The following is a 19,566-nucleotide window of genomic DNA, read 5'->3' on the forward strand; positions in this document are numbered from 1 at the left end:
TCGCGCGACCAACCAGGGCCGAGGTGAGCACCCCGATGGGCGTGTCCAAAACGCCGGGGGCGTAATCGCTGGAGGCGCTATAAAAGGCGCAAAAAAGGAAGTGGTCACGAGGAGTTGGTGAGAGATGCACTCTGAGTTGGTCTGAGTCGGTTGCCAGTAGAGGGTCTGAGTCGGTTGGTCACAAAGGGTTGGTCTTGGTGAGAGAGGTCTGAGTTGGTCTGAGTTGGTCGTCAAGAGAGTGGTGGTAAAGAGTGAGGGACCAAGAAAGAGTTGAGGGTTTAGACGAGTGGGACAAGGCCTGGCAAGGCAAGTGGAGGCGGCAGCAGCAGCGACACCCGGCAGCCGCTTGGGGCCTGGGCGGCGGTTTGGAGCAGGGCCGAAAAGGAACGGCGGCTGCTAAACGCGCCGATCGTGCTGCATGACCCCCCTTTGGACCTCCCTCTCCCTCCAGCCCTCCACATCCTGCGATTCCTGCAATTCCCCGCGTGAGTCAGTGTCTTTTGTTTGTTCTGTCCTGGGATAAGTTAAGCCTGTAGATAAGCTAGTATTTGCACTGTGTCACCTGCGTCTTATGTGTTGTAAATAAACTTAATTGCTCCTTTTTGCTTGTGTGTGTAAATAATAAACCCCATTACTCGTCTGTACGTCTTCTCGTTTTAATTCCTTTTCCTCTTGCATTGCGTCGTTTTTGTCTTTTCCCTCATTGAGCAGCTACGGTGCGATATGGCCAAAGTTCTGGGTGAATCGGGTGAGTTTTGTTAGGTCGCGGTCTTACACCACCGCTCGGTTTATAACATCTGTCCGCGACCTGTAACAATTGGTGTCGGGGAGTGAGATCGATCCGGAGCGCGCTTCACGCGCTCAAAATTATAAAGTACCGAAATTTATTTTGTTTTATAAAGTAAAACCCGAATTTTGAAATCGCGCCATGGCTGTTCAAGGCGACGGGATGCCGGTGGGAGAGATAGAGGGGTTAGAAGTAACCCAGGACTTCGGGGAAGAAAGGGAAGAGGAGAGCAATGAGGTGGTTGAGGGTGTATCGGGTGCACAAAATGGCGGCCTCGCGCACATGGTTATTGTGGCGCCAAATTTAGCCACGCCCGTGACCGTAGCAGCGCCGCCGATGGATTGGGGCCTTTTTATGATCCAAATGAAGGCCCTTATGGATGCTCAGAGTGAGCAAATAAGGGCTCAGAGTGAGCAATTGGGCGTAATGGGGGGCCAAATGGGGGTAATGAGGGACGAAGCGAGGGGTACTGGGGAGGAGTTAGACAAGAAATTTGGGAAGTTAGACAATAATTTTGAGGGGTTAGACAACGGGATAAAAGAAGTAAAGATTGGGTTAACGGGGGTGGAAAATAGAATGGCTGCCCAGGAGAATCAGTTAGAAGGGGTGAAAAATGGGTTAATGGGGCTAGAAAACAGGATGGAAGGCAAATTGCGGGAGATAGGGGAGCAATCCGCCCGAGAAATTAAACAAATGGGAGAGCAGATAGAGGAGGTAAAAATCGGGGTAGAAACCAAACTGGATGCTCAGAGGGATGAATTGGGACAGATGAGGGTGGCATCTACAAAAGAGATGGGGGAGATGAAGGAGGAGATACGACGAGGTGTGGGTGAGGAGGTTTCGGGGCTACGCGAGGAGGTAAAGCGAGGTGAAAAGCGTATAGAGGAAGAGGTGAGAAATAATACGGCTAAGTTACAAGGGGGAATAGAAGATCTGACGGAGGAGGTGGAACAGCTGACAGAGGGACAAACTAAGTTAGTGGAGCAGGTTCAAAGGAACACTGCAGTACTCGGAGGGTTAAAGGCGACACAAAAAGAAATTAAAAACGAATTAATAGCGACACAGAGGCAATGTCAGATGGTACGGGAGGAACTGACAATGAGGGTGGACGAGGTGACAGAGATAATGGAGACAAAGGATCGGCAGGTGAGGATGCACATAGAGACGGCCACGGTAGCCCTAGAGGACGAACTTGAGGAGACGCACCGAGAAATAAAAGAGGTTAAACAAAAACTAGAGGAAGTGGAAGAAGAGGTGAGTGAAATTAAGAAGGGACGGACAGAAACTAAGAGAGAAATCCAGGAGGAGGTAATGGAATATGTGCAAGGTCGGTGCTCAACTCATGATGTGATGCTCACTAACCAAATAAAAAGTTTGCAGGTGGCAAAGGAGGTGCGAAGACGAAGTACGGAGGTGAGTGGCAATGTATATGATGTGAGGAAAGCTTCAGTCGGCTTGGGGATTGGTTTGGATCCGGGTGTTCGTGAAAGGCCGTTGGTGAAGTGTGTGACAGGTCAGGTGTGCGAAAAAAGAGGTGTGCGAGAATGTCCGACCATGGGGTGTGTGAGGAAAAAGTGCACGCCGAGGAGTGAGTGTGCCGTCAAGAGTGAGTTGGTCGAAGCGCGTGTGCGAGGGGGTACATGGAAGCGCGGTGTGGTGAGTGTTACGGAGGAAGTAACGAGAGAGTGTACACCTGTGGTGAGTGTTACGGAGGAAGTAACGAGAGAGTGTACACCTGTGGTGAGTGTTACAGAGGATGTAACGAGGAAGTGTACGCCTGTGGTGAGTGTTACAGAGGATGTAACGGGAGGGTGTGCGCGAGAAAGGTGTGTAACGGACGGGTGCATGAGGAAAGAGTGTGCTGTCGAGAGTAAGGGTGAGTGCGCGGTCAAGAATGGAGGTGAGAGTAGTGAGAGTGGAATGGTAGAGCGTGAGTTGGTTGTGACAGGTGAGCGAGGATGTACACCTGGAATGGAAGGATGCACACCTGGAATGGTAGAGCGTGTGTGGGAAGGCACATTTGAGTTGGTAGTGAGGCACGTGGTTGGGTGTGCGAATGAGAGCACACCTGTGATTGTCACAGAGGAAGTGACCGAGGAGGGGGCGCGAAGAGGTGTGTTGGTGAGGTGTGCGACCAACGAATGTGTGCCAAAGTGTTCGGTGGTCAGGTGTGTGACCAAGTCGGCGAGCGGAATGAGTGTACCGAGGTGTGTAAGGAAAGGTACGAGGAGAATGGGAACAGCTGCATGTATGAGCAAGAAAGGGGTAGCGTATGCTTGTAAGAATCCAGGTGAAGCGTCGACGGTAACCAGGCTAGAGGTTAGAACGACTTATAGCCGAATCAGGCCCTCGGTGCGCGTCGGGCAGCTTCGCGTGCCGCGAGAACCAGCGGGGATCCGAGCCACGGCGGGTTCGAAAGGACCGCCGTGCGCGATCCACGCTGGGCCTCGCGTGGAACGGCCGCGTCCGGGCTCCACTAGGCGGAGCGGGCCGCCCGATAGGAAGGGTCGTTATGGTGACCACGTTTTGTTGAGACGTGCCGGCAGGTCGAGATCGGGACATTGGATGGCTCCACGCCGAGGTGGTGCGTGGGATCTCGGCCCTGGTAAGCCCCCGCCCCTGCCCCGAATGCGGGACGCATCCAGCCGCCGGCACAAAAGAATCCGCGTTCATTGCTCGGCTGTACGAAGCCGGGCTGTAGACGTAAATTGGCGCACCGAGAGGATGTAATAAGTAGACGGGTGATAGTGATAATGGTAGTGATTCGATACGAAATTTGTAATAGTGGGTAGATTGGCAGTAAATGGAAAATTTAGAATTGGTTGGAATATGGACGAGCAAAATTGATAGAGAGACCCCCGATGTGGTGGGATGGCAAATCCACCATCCCTCACAGAGTGGGGGCAGATGCGCAATAGCTTATGGGGTGTATGGCAGTGAAAACTAGCCCGGGTGGGTTAGGTTATATTGTAGGGATCTAGCGAAGATGACATTAGGTAACGTTAAGTTTAGTTAGTGACTGATACCTGTAGTGGGGACGCAGGTAGATTAGTGTGGATTATAATGACGAGGGAGCGCAATAGTTTAAAGGGGCGACTGGGAAGCGCAAGTTTCAGAGGGGAGTAGTTAGCTGAGATGATGCCGTGTGTGTGAGGATTGAACAGGTGAGAATGGAACAGGTGTGATTGCACAGGTGTGCAACTGAACAGGTGTGTGGGGCAGTGTATGAGGGAGTAGTGGTGATTGCGTGTTGTGTTGACCAAATGGTCCAGGAAGAGGAGGAGGGTGCAGGTGGCACCAGGTAGGATTGCACAGGTGTGCAACGACAGATGAATGAAAGACAGGTGAATGGAATAAATGGTCTGGAGGATTGGAATGGATGGTCGTGGAGTGAGAATGGTGGAAATTGTGGAGTGGAGTGGATGGTGCGAAGGTGTGAATGGGGGAAGAGTGGACCCCCATCACGGATACCCGGGGCGGGTAGTGTAAGTGTTAGGTAGAGGGTACAGGTAAATTGTGGTTGGATATTGGCATCTGTGGTGCGGGTGAAAGAATGGTCTTTGGATGGGTGCATTAGTGTTGTGGAAATGGCTGGGCGTGTAGCCTGTTAGTGTGTGTAGTTGGTTTGGGCACTCCACCACTGTGAGGATGTCGGCCAGGTGAGGCCGCAGGTGGGCTCTGGGAGCCGTTAGTGTCAGTGGGGCCCGAGGATCCGGAGGACGGACCCGGGTAGCCCAGTGCCAGAGAGGGCACCGAGTGGGGAGAGCGCCAGAGGGCCTTCCCCAGGTAGTTAGGTTAGGGCATGGAGCAGGTAAGCTCGGAGGCAACTGCAGTGGTGGGGGTGTGCAGGTGGGTAGACCTGCTGGGAGAGTTACACGTCGCGGCCCAGAAATTGTGCAAGGGCACCGGGAGATGAATCGGGGGAGTGAGACCCCAAATTGAGAAGCACCACAGTTTGGGCAATGGGAATTGGTTATTAGAACCCATAGTGTAAGTTGGCCAATGGATTGGCAGGGAAAGACCCCGGGTAGTGTAAAGTGTGTTAAAGTCATTTAGAAAATAGTTAGGATGAAGGATCTCCTCGCACCATCTGCATCCACTCACCTGAGGTGACAGGTACTCCACACCATGCCATGTTTTGATTATTTTTTATGATGCAAATGTTTGGATTGTGAGACGCATCATGACGTGGGTGTGACATTGTGCGTAATTCCATCTCTCCCTCCTTATGAGGATTGATGATGAATTGGGAGATGGCAAATTTTGAATAGAGGGATTGTGGTGACGAATTTGGTATAGAGGAAATATGGGGAGACGTGACAGTAGCGACGGATTGGTAATGTGTAGATTTTGTAAATATGGGGTAAGGGCAAGGGTAGTGTAGGTGACAGGGGGGTGACGTACGGTAGGGACGAGCTTTCTCACTTCGCCCTCCGTACGCATTTCGCCTTGCATTGCCTTATTGATGTGTACCCTTGTGACCTTACCCCTCGCTCAATTGTCTTTCCCCTTTTGTCTCCCACATGACCTGTGCGCCGTTGGGCGCCGAGGGGAGCGTGCGTGGGTCGGCCATTGTGCGCCCGAAATTCCCAGAACCAGCTGTCTGCATCGATGCACCACATTATGGACCACATGCCTGTGGCCGAGCACCACTTATGGACCCCATGGGTTGGGGCATGGCCCCTCTGCTGGAACCGGCCATGAGGGCCCGAAATCTTGCTGGCGGACCTTGGCCACAGGGCACCGGTGCCCCACAGGTGAACCACACATAGTCGGCCCTGTGGGCCATAAATAAAGCAAATAAAAAAGGACACATTGGGCACACTTTATTGAAAATAGGCCGCCAGTAAGCAAAGCAAAATGAAAATGACAACATCTGGAAGACAAATAATAATCACCAGCAGAGGGAGCCGAAGAGCAAGAGACCACCTGCAGGGTTAGGGGTTGTTGAATTTATTTTTGTTGAACACTCTTGAACAATGGTGACTGCACGGATTGGTGCTTGGGTGCTTGTATTGGTGCGTTTTTGGGTGCGTTCATGGTGCATTGATGCAGAGCAGACTGTCTCCCCCCCCGAAAGAACAATTACAGGTCCTGGGTTAGTTTTGTAAATAAAAATAGCGTCAATTGTAAATAATGCTTCCCACCGTCAGTGTGTAGTTTGAAGACCATTCCGCAATTCGGTTAACTGTGGGCGTAAGTCTGTTAGGCAGGGTGCAATGGAGCAGCGGGACACATTTATTATGTTTTAAAACTGTCGCACTCAGGGTCAGGTTAAAAGTAGAGGGAACTACACCTACGTGCCACACTAAGGTAAAAGTTATAGGCCCGGGACGTGCCTAAGGGGAGGAGGGTGCAGTGTTGTGGATATGAGAATGTTTTTTTATTTTATTGTTGTTGTAAAACGTTGTTGTAAAAGGTTGTTGTAAAAGGTTGTTGTAAAATATCACCCCTCCTCCCTCCGTTTGTGGTTGTATAAAGGTCAAAGGGCGTTTCCGTAGTTAGTCCATAAAACATACATGCAGGACACGATATATCTTTTTTGACAGTTATATCCTTATTATGTGTATTAGTGTAAGGCTGTGTCTTCCATTAATTGAAATACTCCATTGCACCAGTGAAAGAGAATAGATCCCCTTTCCTTCCCATCCCCAAAAATCTCCCTTTCCTTCCCATCCCCAAAACCTCCATTTCCATATTACATCCCCTCTCGTCACTGCTGAGCCCTCGATTCCCAATCACCTCCCCTCCAATAACCGCCATTGACCATGTGCTTTGAGTCGGAGAAGAAAGGCGTGTCTCCACCTCGTCAGAGGGGAGGAGGGGCGTGCCCGCCCGTCGTCATCCAGGGCGGAGCCCGAGGGTCGCGCGACCAACCAGGGCCGAGGTGAGCACCCCGATGGGCGTGTCCAAAACGCCGGGGGCGTAATCGCTGGAGGCGCTATAAAAGGCGCAAAAACGGAAGTGGTCACGAGGAGTTGGTGAGAGATGCACTCTGAGTTGGTCTGAGTCGGTTGCCAGTAGAGGGTCTGAGTCGGTTGGTCACAAAGGGTTGGTCTTGGTGAGAGAGGTCTGAGTTGGTCTGAGTTGGTCATCAAGAGAGTGGTGGTAAAGAGTGAGGGACCAAGAAAGAGTTGAGGGTTTAGACGAGTGGGACAAGGCCTGGCAAGGCAAGTGGAGGCGGCAGCAGCAGCGACACCCGGCAGCCGCTTGGGGCCTGGGCGGCGGTTTGGAGCAGGGCCGAAAAGGAACGGCGGCTGCTAAACGCGCCGATCGTGCTGCATGACCCCCCTTTGGACCTCCCTCTCCCTCCAGCCCTCCACATCCTGCGATTCCTGCAATTCCCCGCGTGAGTCAGTGTCTTTTGTTTGTTCTGTCCTGGGATAAGTTAAGCCTGTAGATAAGCTAGTATTTGCACTGTGTCACCTGCATCTTATGTGTTGTAAATAAACTTAATTGCTCCTTTTTGCTTGTGTGTGTAAATAATAAACCCCATTACTCGTCTGTACGTCTTCTCGTTTTAATTCCTTTTCCTCTTGCATTGCGTCGTTTTTGTCTTTTCCCTCATTGAGCAGCTACGGTGCGATACGGCCAAAGTTCTGGGTGAATCGGGTGAGTTTTGTTAGGTCGCGGTCTTACACCACCGCTCGGTCTATAACATCTGTCCGCGACCTGTAACAGTATGTATATATATATGTATGTATGTATGTATGTATATATATATATTGTTACAGACGTGGCTTGGATGTTATTTACCGAGCGGTTTTATGGTATGACCACGTCTGCACAAGTTACCCGATTGTGCCCGAACGTTGACTAGTCGCGCGATGCTGGCTCAATAAGAAAAAGAAGACACCCGGCTGGATTACAATAACACAATACGACACCAATGTTTCGATTCTCAAGTATATTCGTACGGAAAAGGTTAGATTACAGGGGCTAGAGGTATATTACAGGAAGACAGGCACTTAGACACACTCTTATATTAACCCCGGACAGACGACAGACACACGGGACAACGGCTGACTCACACGGGGGTTTGATGGCTAGGAAAGGCAGGATCGATGGCTCCAGGTCCTCCTGGGCTCGGGGCAGGGTACAGTACGGTCCGGTCCGGTCCAAAAGATGCGGAAGGTTGCACAGCGCTCGAGGTGGTAACGTTCTTTCACAGGCGGGTTCTCTTCCTCTCAGCGGTCGTAGGCAACGTTCTTTCTCCAGCTAGGGGCGCATCTCTCGTCACATCCGGCGCGTGGCCGCGTATATCCGGCGGGGAGTGACACGCCCTCGGCTCGTTAGCTCCGCCTCGTGGAATCGGCACGTTGCTTCTCATTGGGTGCGTGCGGGGGGTTTACCAGGCTCCGCCCTTGACGAGGAGCTGACAAGGAGCCCCTTCGTGGTAACCCCGTGGAGCGCGTGGTCAATGGCGCTAATCGAGCCGGTGTGAGGACGCATCCTCCCCCGCTCCGCCGCCATCTCCTCTGTTGTTGTTGTAATTGTTGGGGAAGAAGATGGAAGGAGGTATGGGAAAGGTCCTAAACTCACTACTGATGCCATATAATCACATTCTGGTGCAACGAAGAGTCATAATTAATGGAGACGAGGCCTTAACTGACATAGAATAAGAATAACTAGGAAGATGTCCGAAAGTTGTCTACGTGTGGTGCGGTGGACCTGGGCACGACATTTAATGGGGGAATAAGGGGAAGGTCGGCTCTACTGATTGTTATTTACATGCAATGGGACTAGGGAATGGGGGATTGGGGAAAGTTGGGGAGTATTGGAGAAAATAGGGGAATATTTACAAGCGGATATGGAGGCCAAATTCCATATTCGCAACATTGCACCCTTCTCTACCCTCGGGGCGTCCCGACCCGATAAATTTTTACCTACTTTAGTGTGGCACGCAATGTAGTTCCCTCTACTATTAACTCTACCCTGAGTGCGACAGTTTTACAGATATTCACAAATGAGTAAATATGTCCCCCTGCGACGTTGCACCCTTCTCCTCACAGAAACACACCCACAGGATAACCGAATCCGGAAAGAATTCTCAAACTAAACATACAGCCGGTAGGGAGCATTATTTACAAGATTACGCTGATATCTACACTACGATCCAGGACCTGTTTTTGGAGGAACACATGCAGATGTTATGCATAGAGAGAGCGCGCTTGCCAACATCGATACACCAACCCACGAGTGCTCTGTGGCCGACGGCCTTTAATAACGTGCAGAGCACCCTTCCCGAGCATCAACAGCACCACCCCACCACCAATCGGTGCAGTCACCATTGTTCATTGGAATAAAAATAAATTCGACAACCCCTAACCCTGCAGGTGTCTCTTGCTCTTCTTGTGGTGCACTTGGTGGTGTTAACTATTAGTGGTTCACCTGTATGGCATAGGTGCCACGTTGATCCATAGGTCCATCCCCGGGTGGTGCTTGGCCGCAAACGAACTGCGGTCCATTGTGGGTGGCCACAAACATTGCGGTCCATATGGTGTATCGATCCCGGCAGCAAACAGCGAAAGTGCAGGCCCACAACTGCGCAGCCAGCACCTCTCTCTCCTCTCTCTCTACCCCAAAGCCAGATCCTCGGAGGTGGGAGACAAAAGAAGAAACAAGTGAGTAAGGTGGTAAGGGCGCAAAAGTGCACGCAATGTAAGGTGATGCACACTGGGGGCACATGGGAACCAGGTGAGACAGGTACGTTCCTATCGTACGCCCCCCCCCCCACCAGGTAACCTACATGGCCCCTCCCTTACCCCTTACTGTATCCACAAAACACAACACTACCCATAAACATCTACTTTACACATCAACAAACATCCCTACTGTCTTCCCCGTTCCTCCCATAAACCAAATTCGTCTTCTCTCCCTCCTAACCAATCAAATTTGCCATTTTCAACTCTCATCAAAATTTGCCATCTCCAACTCAACATCATAATTTGCCATCACCAATTCATCATCAGTCCCTCCTAGGGAGGGAGAGATGGAATCACCCCAATGTCTCATCCACGTCGTGATGCGTCTCACAAATCCAACAGCAATTCTCATTTCTGCAACACAAACAAAGAAAACACAGGTGTGGAGTCATCATCATCACCACAGGTAAGTGGCTGCGTATGGTGCGACAGGTTCTTCAATCCTAACTATTTCCTAAATGACTTTAACAACTTTACACTACCCGGGGTCTTCCTCCGGCCAAACCATTGGCCCTCTTACACTATGGGTTCTAAAAACCAATTCCCATTGGCCAAACTGTGGTGCTCTTCAATTTGGGGTCTCACTCCCCCGATTCATCTCCCGGTGCCCTCGTACAATTTCTGGGCTGTGGCGTGTACCTCTCCCAGTGGGTCTACCCACCTGCACCCCTCCACCACTGCAGTTGCCTCCGAGCTTACCTGCTCCTTACCCTAACCTATCTACCTGGGGAAGGCCCTCTGGCGCTCTCCCCACTCCGTGCCCTCTCTGGCACTGGGCTGCCCGATCCACACCCGGGATCCTCAGGCACCCACTCACAACTACCGGCTCCCAGAGCCCACCTGCGGCCTCACCTGGCCGACATCCTCACAGTGGTGGAGTGCCCAACCAACTACACACACTAACAGGCTACACGCCCAGCCATTTCCACAACACTAATGCACCCATTCACAACACCATTCTGCAACCGCACCACAAATGCCAATATCCAACCACAATTTACCTGCACCCTCTACCTAACACTTACACTACCCGCCCCGGGTACTCGTGAAAGGGGTCCACTCTTCCCCCATCCACACCTTCGCACCATGCACACCACTCCGTACCACTCACTCCAACTCTCTCCACACACCTGTACCTGCACACCTGTGCTCTCACACCTGGTGCCACCTGCACCCTTCTCTCCCCAAGCGCATTCGCGCTGATCCACAACACTCACTACTCATACACTGCTCCACACACCTGTCCAGTTGCACACCTGTGCAATCACACTTGTTCAATCCTCACACACACAGCATCATCTCAGCTAACTACTCCCTTCTGAAACTTGCGCTTCCCAGTCGTCCCTTTAACTATTGCGCTCCCTCGTCATTATAATCCACACTAATCTACCTGCGTCCCCACTACAGGTATCAGTCACTAACTAACCTTAACGTTACCTAAGGTCATCTTCTCTAGATCCCTACACACAATATCCTAACCCACCCGGGCTAGTTTTCACTGCCATACACCCCATAAGCTATTGCTCCTTTGCCTCCCCCCGCGAGGGATGATGGATTTGCCATCCCACCACATTGGGGGTCTCTCGCTACCAATTTGGCACGTCAAATTTCAACAAATTAAAAATTTGCCAATCACTACCCATCATCTGCCAATCACTACTGCCAATCCCTTGCCAATCATCAAATTTTGTTTTTCTCTAATTTTGGGTCCAAAACACTAACCTCATCACCCGTCTACTCACTAATACCTCTCGGTGCGCCAATTCCCGTCCAAAGCCCGGCTTCGTAAAGCCAAGCAATGGATGCTGGTTGTTTTGTGCCAGCGGCTGGATGCGTCCGGCACTCGGTGCAGGGACGGGGGCTTACCCGGGCCGAGATCCCACGCATCACCTCGGCGTGGAGCCATCCAATGTCCCGATCTCGACCTGCCGGCACGTCTCAACAAAACGTGGTCGCCATAACGACCCTTCCTATCGGGCTGCCAGCTCCGCCTAGTGGAGCCTGGACGCGGCCGTTCAAAGCGAGGCCCAGCACGCACCGAGGGCCCGATTCGGCTATAAGTCGTTCTAAACTCTATCCCGTCTAACGTCGATGCTTCACCTGGATTCTTACACCCCGCAGCCCGTTCCTTGCTCACACATCCAGCCGTGCCCATGCTCCTCGTACCTTTCCTTACACACCTCGGTACTCTCATTCCACTCACAGCCTTGGTCACACACCTGACCACCGAACACTTTGGCACACATTCGTTGGTCGCACACCTCACCAATACACCGCTTCGCGCCCCCTCCTCGGTCACCTCCTCTGTGACAATCACAGGTGTGCCCTCATTCGCACACCCAACCACGTGCCTCACCACCAACTCCAGCGTGCATTCCCACTCACGCTCTACCATTCCAGGTGTGCATCCTTCCATCCCAGGTGTACATCCTCGCTCACCTGTCACAACTAACTCACGCTCCATGTCACTCTCACTACTTCCACCTCCATTCCTGACAGCGCACTCACCCTTACTCTTGACAGCGCACTCTTTCCCCATGCACCTGTCCGTTACACACCTTCCTCGCGCACACTCTCCCGTCACACCCTCTGTAACACTCACCACAGGCATGCATTCTTCCTTGCCTTTGACAGCGCACTCTCTCCCCATGCACCTGTCCGTTACACACCTTTCTCGCGCACACTCTCCCGTTACACCCTCTGTAACACTCACCACAGGTGGACACTCTTCCTTACTTCTGACAGCGCACTCTTTCCTCATGCACCTGTCCGTCACACACCTTTCTCGCGCACACTCCTGTGCACACTCTCCCGTCACACCCTCTGTAACACTCACCACAGGTGGACACTCTTCCTTACTTCTGACAGCGCACTCTTTCCTCATGCACCTGTCCGTCACACACCTTTCTCGCGCACACTCCTGCGCACACTCTCCCGTCACACCCTCTGTAACACTCACCACACCGCGCTCCCATGTGCTTCCTCGCACCCGCGCTACGACCGACTCACTCTCGCCAGCACCCTCACTCCTTGGCACGCACTTTTTCCTCACACACCCCAGAGTCGGACTTTCTCGCACACCTCCTTTTTCGCACACCAGACCTGTCGCACACTTCACCGACGGCCTCTCACGAACACCCGGGTCTATCTCGACCCCCAAGCTTCTTAAATCCCCTGGCGCATCATACGCACGACCATATTGGTCACCACTTACACCGGGTCCTCTTCCTCTTCGCTTCTCCTCCATCACCTGCGAATCCCTCATCCGGTTAATGAGCACATCATCACGATCCAAACACAGACTTTGGACCAATTCTTTTATCTCCTCTTTTATCTCTTTCTTATCCCCTCTCCGTCGCTTCTTAATTTCGCTCATCCCTTCTTCCACTTCTTCTAATTTGTGCTTCACCTCTTTTATTCCCCGGTACGTCTCCTCAAGCTCATCCTCTAAGGCTACCTTGACCGTTTCCAGGTGCGTCCTCACCTGCCGGTCCTTCGTCTCCATTACCTCTATCACCTCGTCCAACCTCGTTGTCAGTCCCTCACGTACCATCTGACATTCCCTCTTTGTCGCTATTAAGTCGTCTTTTAGTTCTTTCTGTGTCACTTTTAACCCTCCTAATACCGCAGTGTTCCTTTGAACCTGCTCCGTTAGTCCTTTTTGTCCCTCCGTCAGCTGTTCCACCTCCTGCGTCAGGACCTCTATGCCCCCTTGTAACTTTACAGTCCCCTTTCTCACCTCCTTTTCCATGTGCTCCTCACAGTGCCTCACCTCCTCGCGCACTCCTCCGACCTCCTCACTCACTCCTCTTCTGATCTCCTCTCCCATCACTTGCATCTCCTGCCCAGATGCCACCCTCATCTGCTCCATTTCCTCCCTGTGAGCATCCAGTTTGGTTTCTACCCCCATTCTGACCCCTCTATCTGCTGCTCCATTTGTTTAACTTCCCTTTCCGCTTGGTCCCTCATGTCCCTCAATTTGCCTTCCATACTGTTTTCTAACCCCTCTAACCCATTTTTCACTCCCTCTATCTGATTCTCCTGGGCAGCCATTCTATTTTCTACCCCCATTAACCCATTTTTCACTTCTTTTATCCCGTTGTCTAACCCCTCAAAATTATTGTCTAACTTCCCAAATTTCTTGTCTAACCCCTCACTGGTACCCCTCGCTTCGTCCCTCATTACCCCCATTTGGTTTCCCATTACCCCCATTTGGCCCTCCAATCGCTCACCCTGAGCATCCATCCGGTTCCCCAATTGGTTACTCTGCAGTTTGAGGGACGCCTGCATTTGCGCCATAAATTGCTCCATGAGGACCTGCATCTGGGCCATCCCTCCCACTTGTGCAGCGGGTGCGGCCGCCGTAGCTATGTGCGAGGCGCCATTTCGCGCGTCTGCTACCCCCGCTGTTTCGCTCTCCTCATGTCCCTCATGTCCCTCAATTTGGTCCTGGACCGACCCTGTTTCACTCTCCCCTACCGGACCCCAGCCGTCTTGATCCGCCATAGCGCGACTTGCAAAATTCGAGTTTCGTAAAACAAATCCAAATTTTTTTTTTTTTTTTCGTTATAATTTCGTCGAGCGCAGTAACCGCGGGACCGCGCTCCGAATCGATTCGGTCGAGCGCCGTACGCGCTCCGGCTCGATTTTCCCTCCCAAAATTTGGGCCTAACTAATTTAGTCCCGGGTCCGAATCTCACTCCTCGACACCAATTGTTACTGACGTGGCTTGGATGTTATTTACCGAGCGGTTTTATGGTATGACCACGTCTGCACAAGTTACCCGATTGTGCCCGAACGTTGACTAGTCGCGCGATGCTGGCTCAATAAGAAAAAGAAGACACCCGGCTGGATTACAATAACACAATACGACACCAATGTTTCGATTCTCAAGTATATTCGTACGGAAAAGGTTAGATTACAGGGGCTAGAGGTATATTACAGGAAGACAGGCACTTAGACACACTCTTATATTAACCCCGGACAGACGACAGACACACGGGACAACGGCTGACTCACACGGGGGTTTGATGGCTAGGAAAGGCAGGATCGATGGCTCCAGGTCCTCCTGGGCTCGGGGCAGGGTACAGTACGGTCCGGTCCGGTCCAAAGATGCGGAAGGTTGCACAGCGCTCGAGGTGGTAACGTTCTTTCACAGGCGGGTTCTCTTCCTCTCAGCGGTCGTAGGCAACGTTCTTTCTCCAGCTAGGGGCGCATCTCTCGTCACATCCGGCGCGTGGCCGCGTATATCCGGCGGGGAGTGACACGCCCTCGGCTCGTTAGCTCCGCCTCGTGGAATCGGCACGTTGCTTCTCATTGGGTGCGTGCGGGGGGTTTACCAGGCTCCGCCCTTGACGAGGAGCTGACAAGGAGCCCCTTCGTGGTAACCCCGTGGAGCGCGTGGTCAATGGCGCTAATCGAGCCGGTGTGAGGACGCATCCTCCCCCGCTCCGCCGCCATCTCCTCTGTTGTTGTTGTAATTGTTGGGGAAGAAGATGGAAGGAGGTATGGGAAAGGTCCTAAACTCACTACTGATGCCATATAATCACATTCTGGTGCAACGAAGAGTCATAATTAATGGAGACGAGGCCTTAACTGACATAGAATAAGAATAACTAGGAAGATGTCCGAAAGTTGTCTACGTGTGGTGCGGTGGACCTGGGCACGACATTTAATGGGGGAATAAGGGGAAGGTCGGCTCTACTGATTGTTATTTACATGCAATGGGACTAGGGAATGGGGGATTGGGGAAAGTTGGGGAGTATTGGAGAAAATAGGGGAATATTTACAAGCGGATATGGAGGCCAAATTCCATATTCGCAACAATATGTATGTATGTATATATATATATATATGTATGTATATATACACAAAGAATTAAGTTAAGCACCCCTACACAACGAATTAAGGTAAGCACCCCCTAATATATATTCTTTGTGTATATGTATACATTGGCATATATTCTAAGGTATGTGAGATCAAATAATGATTGGTATGACATTAGCAATTATCCATTGATGAAATTGAGTGATCAAAGTGAAAAAAAGTGATTGGTTGAGTCAGTGATCCGATCACGTGGGTCCTACACACGTTATTGACGCAAAGATCGCTAGAGGTCTTCTCAGAACAATGACTGTACGTTAGAAAACATAAACGTCATCCACACTGTCCGTGATGGACCTATAGCTCCATACTTAAATTGAGGTGAAAATATGCCTAAAATTCCCAAAAAGTTTCACCTTAAATTATTCAGAATAAAATATTGAAAACGGCATGATTGTTATGTTTTTATGTGACCATAATATCACTTCTCCAGAAAATATAGCAATATCATGGGTATATTACACTGTTTTGACGACAACAAACTTGTAATGTGCGAGGTTGTAAAAAAACGGGGGGGGGGTGCTTAACTTAATTCTTTGTGTATATATATACTCGCAGAAGTACCCGGCATTGCCGGGCGGGGGAGGGGAGGGGAGGGGAACGTGGGGGAGGGGAGAAGAGGGGGGGGAGGGGGAGAGGTGGAGTGGAGGGGGAGAGGGGAAAAGAGGGGGGATGGGGAGGGGGAGGGATGGGAGCGGGAGGGGGATGGGAGGGGGGAGGGTGGGGGAGGGAGGAGGGGGAGGGGGGCAGGGTGAGGGATGGGAGGGGGGAGGGGGGCAGGGTGAGGGATGGGAGGGGGGAGGGGGGAGGGTGAGGGATGGGAGGGGGGAGGGGAGGGGAGGGGAATGGGGGGGAGGGGATAAGAGGGGGGGGAGGGGAACGGGGGGGAGAAGAGGGGGAGGGGGAGAGGTGGAGAAGAGGGGGGATGGGGAGGGTGAGGGATGGGAGGGGGAAGGGTGGGAGGGTGAGGGGTGGGAGGGGGAGGGAAGGGGAGGACAAAGGGCATCTGTGATACAATCACAGATGGGGAAAAGGACAAAGCTGGGTGACTTATCTCTGGAGGTGATGGGCAGGATGATGAGCAGGATGATGGACAGGCCTATGAGATCAACAGGCACAGAGCGAAGGCAAGCAGGCAGGATGATCTCCTAAAAGCTCTTGAAATCCCGTCACAACACTCCCTTTTTCTCCTCTCAAAGCATGACCCTCATCAAAATATTGGGTAAGAGGTCTTTCCTTTTGATTTGAAAATATGTTATTTTACTTTAAAGAAAGACTAGGGGGGCTGTCGGTCCATTGGTGCAAATTTCAATTGGTCTTCACTACCTTGTAGTCATAACTGCTTGCTATAGTGCTTGAGAATTAGCTTGCCCTTCACCAAGCCCCGATGTGCTTGCGCCAGGTCGAGGAGGATTATATGTTCGTTATTGTTATTATCCAAATAATGCTACCACTATTATCAGTATTAATTAATATATGCTTCGTTACAATGCAAGCCTGGTGTTGGCTTAACAGTTGAGGTGGTTGGTTTAAGATCTCAGGGTCTTGAGTTTGAGCCCCTGTCATGCCGTTGATTAACACCAGGTGGGTTGACTCTGCTTGTCATCGTTCCGAGGTCGGCAAAATGAGTACCAGCTTACCAGGAGTAACACGTGTACACACACCTCATCCATTTTCGTAGATTGATTTTGCTTTTCATTGACGATGATCACATGAGAATCTGGTGCTGGTCATTATATTAGTGACTGACTTTTGTGCAGGTGCAGGGAAAGTGCTCCCAGGCAGTTTTAGGTTGGGGCCTCCTCAGCATGGAGGGTGAAGGGGCTGGAGCCCGTGGAGCCCCATTGCTGTGCAGAGCCCTGGCTGACCTTGGAGTAGTCCAGATAGCTTGTGGTGAGAAGACATTTGTGGTTCTTACAAAGGATGGTGGTGTGTTCACCCAGGCCTATCACGATGATGCACAGGTATGGTATCTTTCATATGATGTAACTTTGGTCACTGTACCCATTGGTTTGTTATTTTGTTTTTTTAACTGATCGCTATCTCAGACACGTGGAATTCAGCGTAAACTGGAAATAAACCAAATCATGCTGCCATTATTCAGCGTAAATCTCTGAGAACTTTCTTCACCCTAAAGTCTTTGTGATGCATTGCTATTTCTGCTTCTGGTATTATTCTTCCTCCGTTTGCTCACTTCTGTGGATATTACACATTATTGTTGCGTCTGTTGTGTGGTATATGGGTTCAGAAAGGTGATGACACTGGTACACCTAAGGTTTAGTTATAATACAGCAAACCCACGTTATCCACGAGGGTTACGTTCCTGGAAAACCCTTTTAAGTGGCAAAACCACGGATAATATAACGAAGAGCTAATAAGGGGGGAAATAAGGGCTAATAAGGGCTAATATGGGGGGCCTTATAATAATATAAGGGGAAAAAGGGGTTATGTTCCGGGTTCAATACTCCCGCTCATAAACACACGCGTCATGTACTGGAGCTGTTTACGGGAGTTGCCCTCGCACGCGGTGTAAAATAAAACATTGCGAGCCAAGCCCATTTTCTTTTAGGGTGCACACAAGAGGCAACTCGTGGATTTTCATTTTTAATGTAATGCTTTCTACATGTTTTTATATTTTTGATATTTTGCTATAACGAGTAACAAGTGACACACCACCAGCAACAGTTTTCCTCTTGGGGGTTATGGATAGAACTCACGAAGGGTAATGGTAACCATAAATATAATGCACGTCGTGGGGTATTCACGAGTAGGGAGACCGGTATGCGCTGCATGTCTCAGTTAGCCACCCACATCCTCAAGGCAGATATGCAGGCAGCAGCACCACTGTCCATGGAGTGCATGCGACACCACTGTGGCTGGTAGTGTGGGTGGTACTCTCGCTGGGGATGTGGATAACTAAAATTGGGCCCTGTAGTAAATATAATGGTCTACAGAAAACCCTATGTGGTTAACCAAAACTGCGTATGGCAAACCCATGAATAATAAGGGTTTACTCTGATTATGCTTTTGTGATGTTTGTGGAGGTGAGTTTCATATGTGGTCTAAATTTTTTAAAGAGTGGAGTAGGTTATAATTTTAGGTATGCCTTCGACTTTAGGTTTGCCTTCGTAATTGTCTCGTCTGATAATGTTCCGTTTATTTTGGTATTTAGAATCACCTAGATAACGTGAGCTTCTTGGAGAAGGAAGAACCTTCGAGAAGATTCTCTCGGAGGTGGGGGGAGGGTGGGAGTGGGAAGTGGAAGGGGAGGGGTGTGATTATAAATGGGAAGGAGAGAAGAAGGGAGGGGCGTTCCGAGTTGCTGTGCGCCAGGCGGTGACGAAACGGAAGAGACCAAGAATGGATCCATTCCATGCTGGCTCCATTTACATCCTGAGTCAACGTGAGCCAGCATGGAGAGGAGACATTCTTGGTCTCGACCACCAAAAAAGCTTGAGGTTCAGCCATCATCCAGAACGTTTAAGACGATAGGGTTTTCGGACCCTATATGTTAATATGTGGAATTTATTGAACGTGGCAAAATCAATTTGTCAACTGTTGCACAAGTGAGACAACTTCAATAGATAGACGATGGCCAAGTGTGCTGGCCCAAGGTGTGATTTTGCATCACGACGATGCTTGCGCTCACACATGAATTGTGACCACCGCTATTCTAGTGGATATGGGTTGGTAAGTCGGAACTCATTTTTCATATAGTCCAGACTTGCCACCTTGTTATTTTCATCTCTTTAGACCACTCAAAGCACTTCTCGGTGTCATTAAATTAACAATGATTAACATGTTAAAGTGCAGTACGTGTGCTGAGTATTTTCCCTCAGTTGGCATTAAGCATGTAGGACAAGTAGTTGTAACAAACCAATACCTTGAGAAATAAATGTTCACCAACCTTCCTTTTGTTTAGATTTTCAAGAATAAGAACTTCATGTCATCCTTGAACCACCCTAGCCATAGCCAAGGGAATTCACATCACTATTCTAATTTTGCAAGAATATCAGGACTTGCTGTGAATGGATCAGTAATAGCATTCTCGTTTTTCAGCTAGAGTCAAGTTATTAACAACCACATCAGATAACACAAACTGTCTTCCTCAATACCACGGTTTTTTTGCTGACCAACATGTCTGCTTTCACACACTCAGGTGTTGAAGTTCCTGAAGTGTCTTTGGCAATG

At 50.5% G+C, this 19,566-nt stretch overlaps 1 protein-coding gene across 4 annotated transcripts in view; it reads left to right on the plus strand.

Annotated features, from left to right (window-relative positions):
- Positions 1-19,566, plus strand: part of HERC2 (HECT and RLD domain containing E3 ubiquitin protein ligase 2) — a 425,948-nt gene that overhangs the window by 71,928 nt on the left and 334,454 nt on the right. For all 4 annotated transcript variants that reach the window (XM_078766738.1, XM_078766740.1, XM_068132745.2 and 1 more), the window contains exon 11: positions 17,136-17,339. In XM_078766738.1, coding sequence (XP_078622864.1) covers positions 17,136-17,339 — 204 coding nt within the window. The remainder of the gene's footprint in view (positions 1-17,135; positions 17,340-19,566) is intronic.

Source organism: Myxine glutinosa, chromosome 12, assembly GCF_964187855.1.
Source record: "Myxine glutinosa chromosome 12, kmMyxGlut1.1, whole genome shotgun sequence".
Taxonomy (NCBI): Eukaryota; Metazoa; Chordata; class Myxini; order Myxiniformes; family Myxinidae; genus Myxine; species Myxine glutinosa.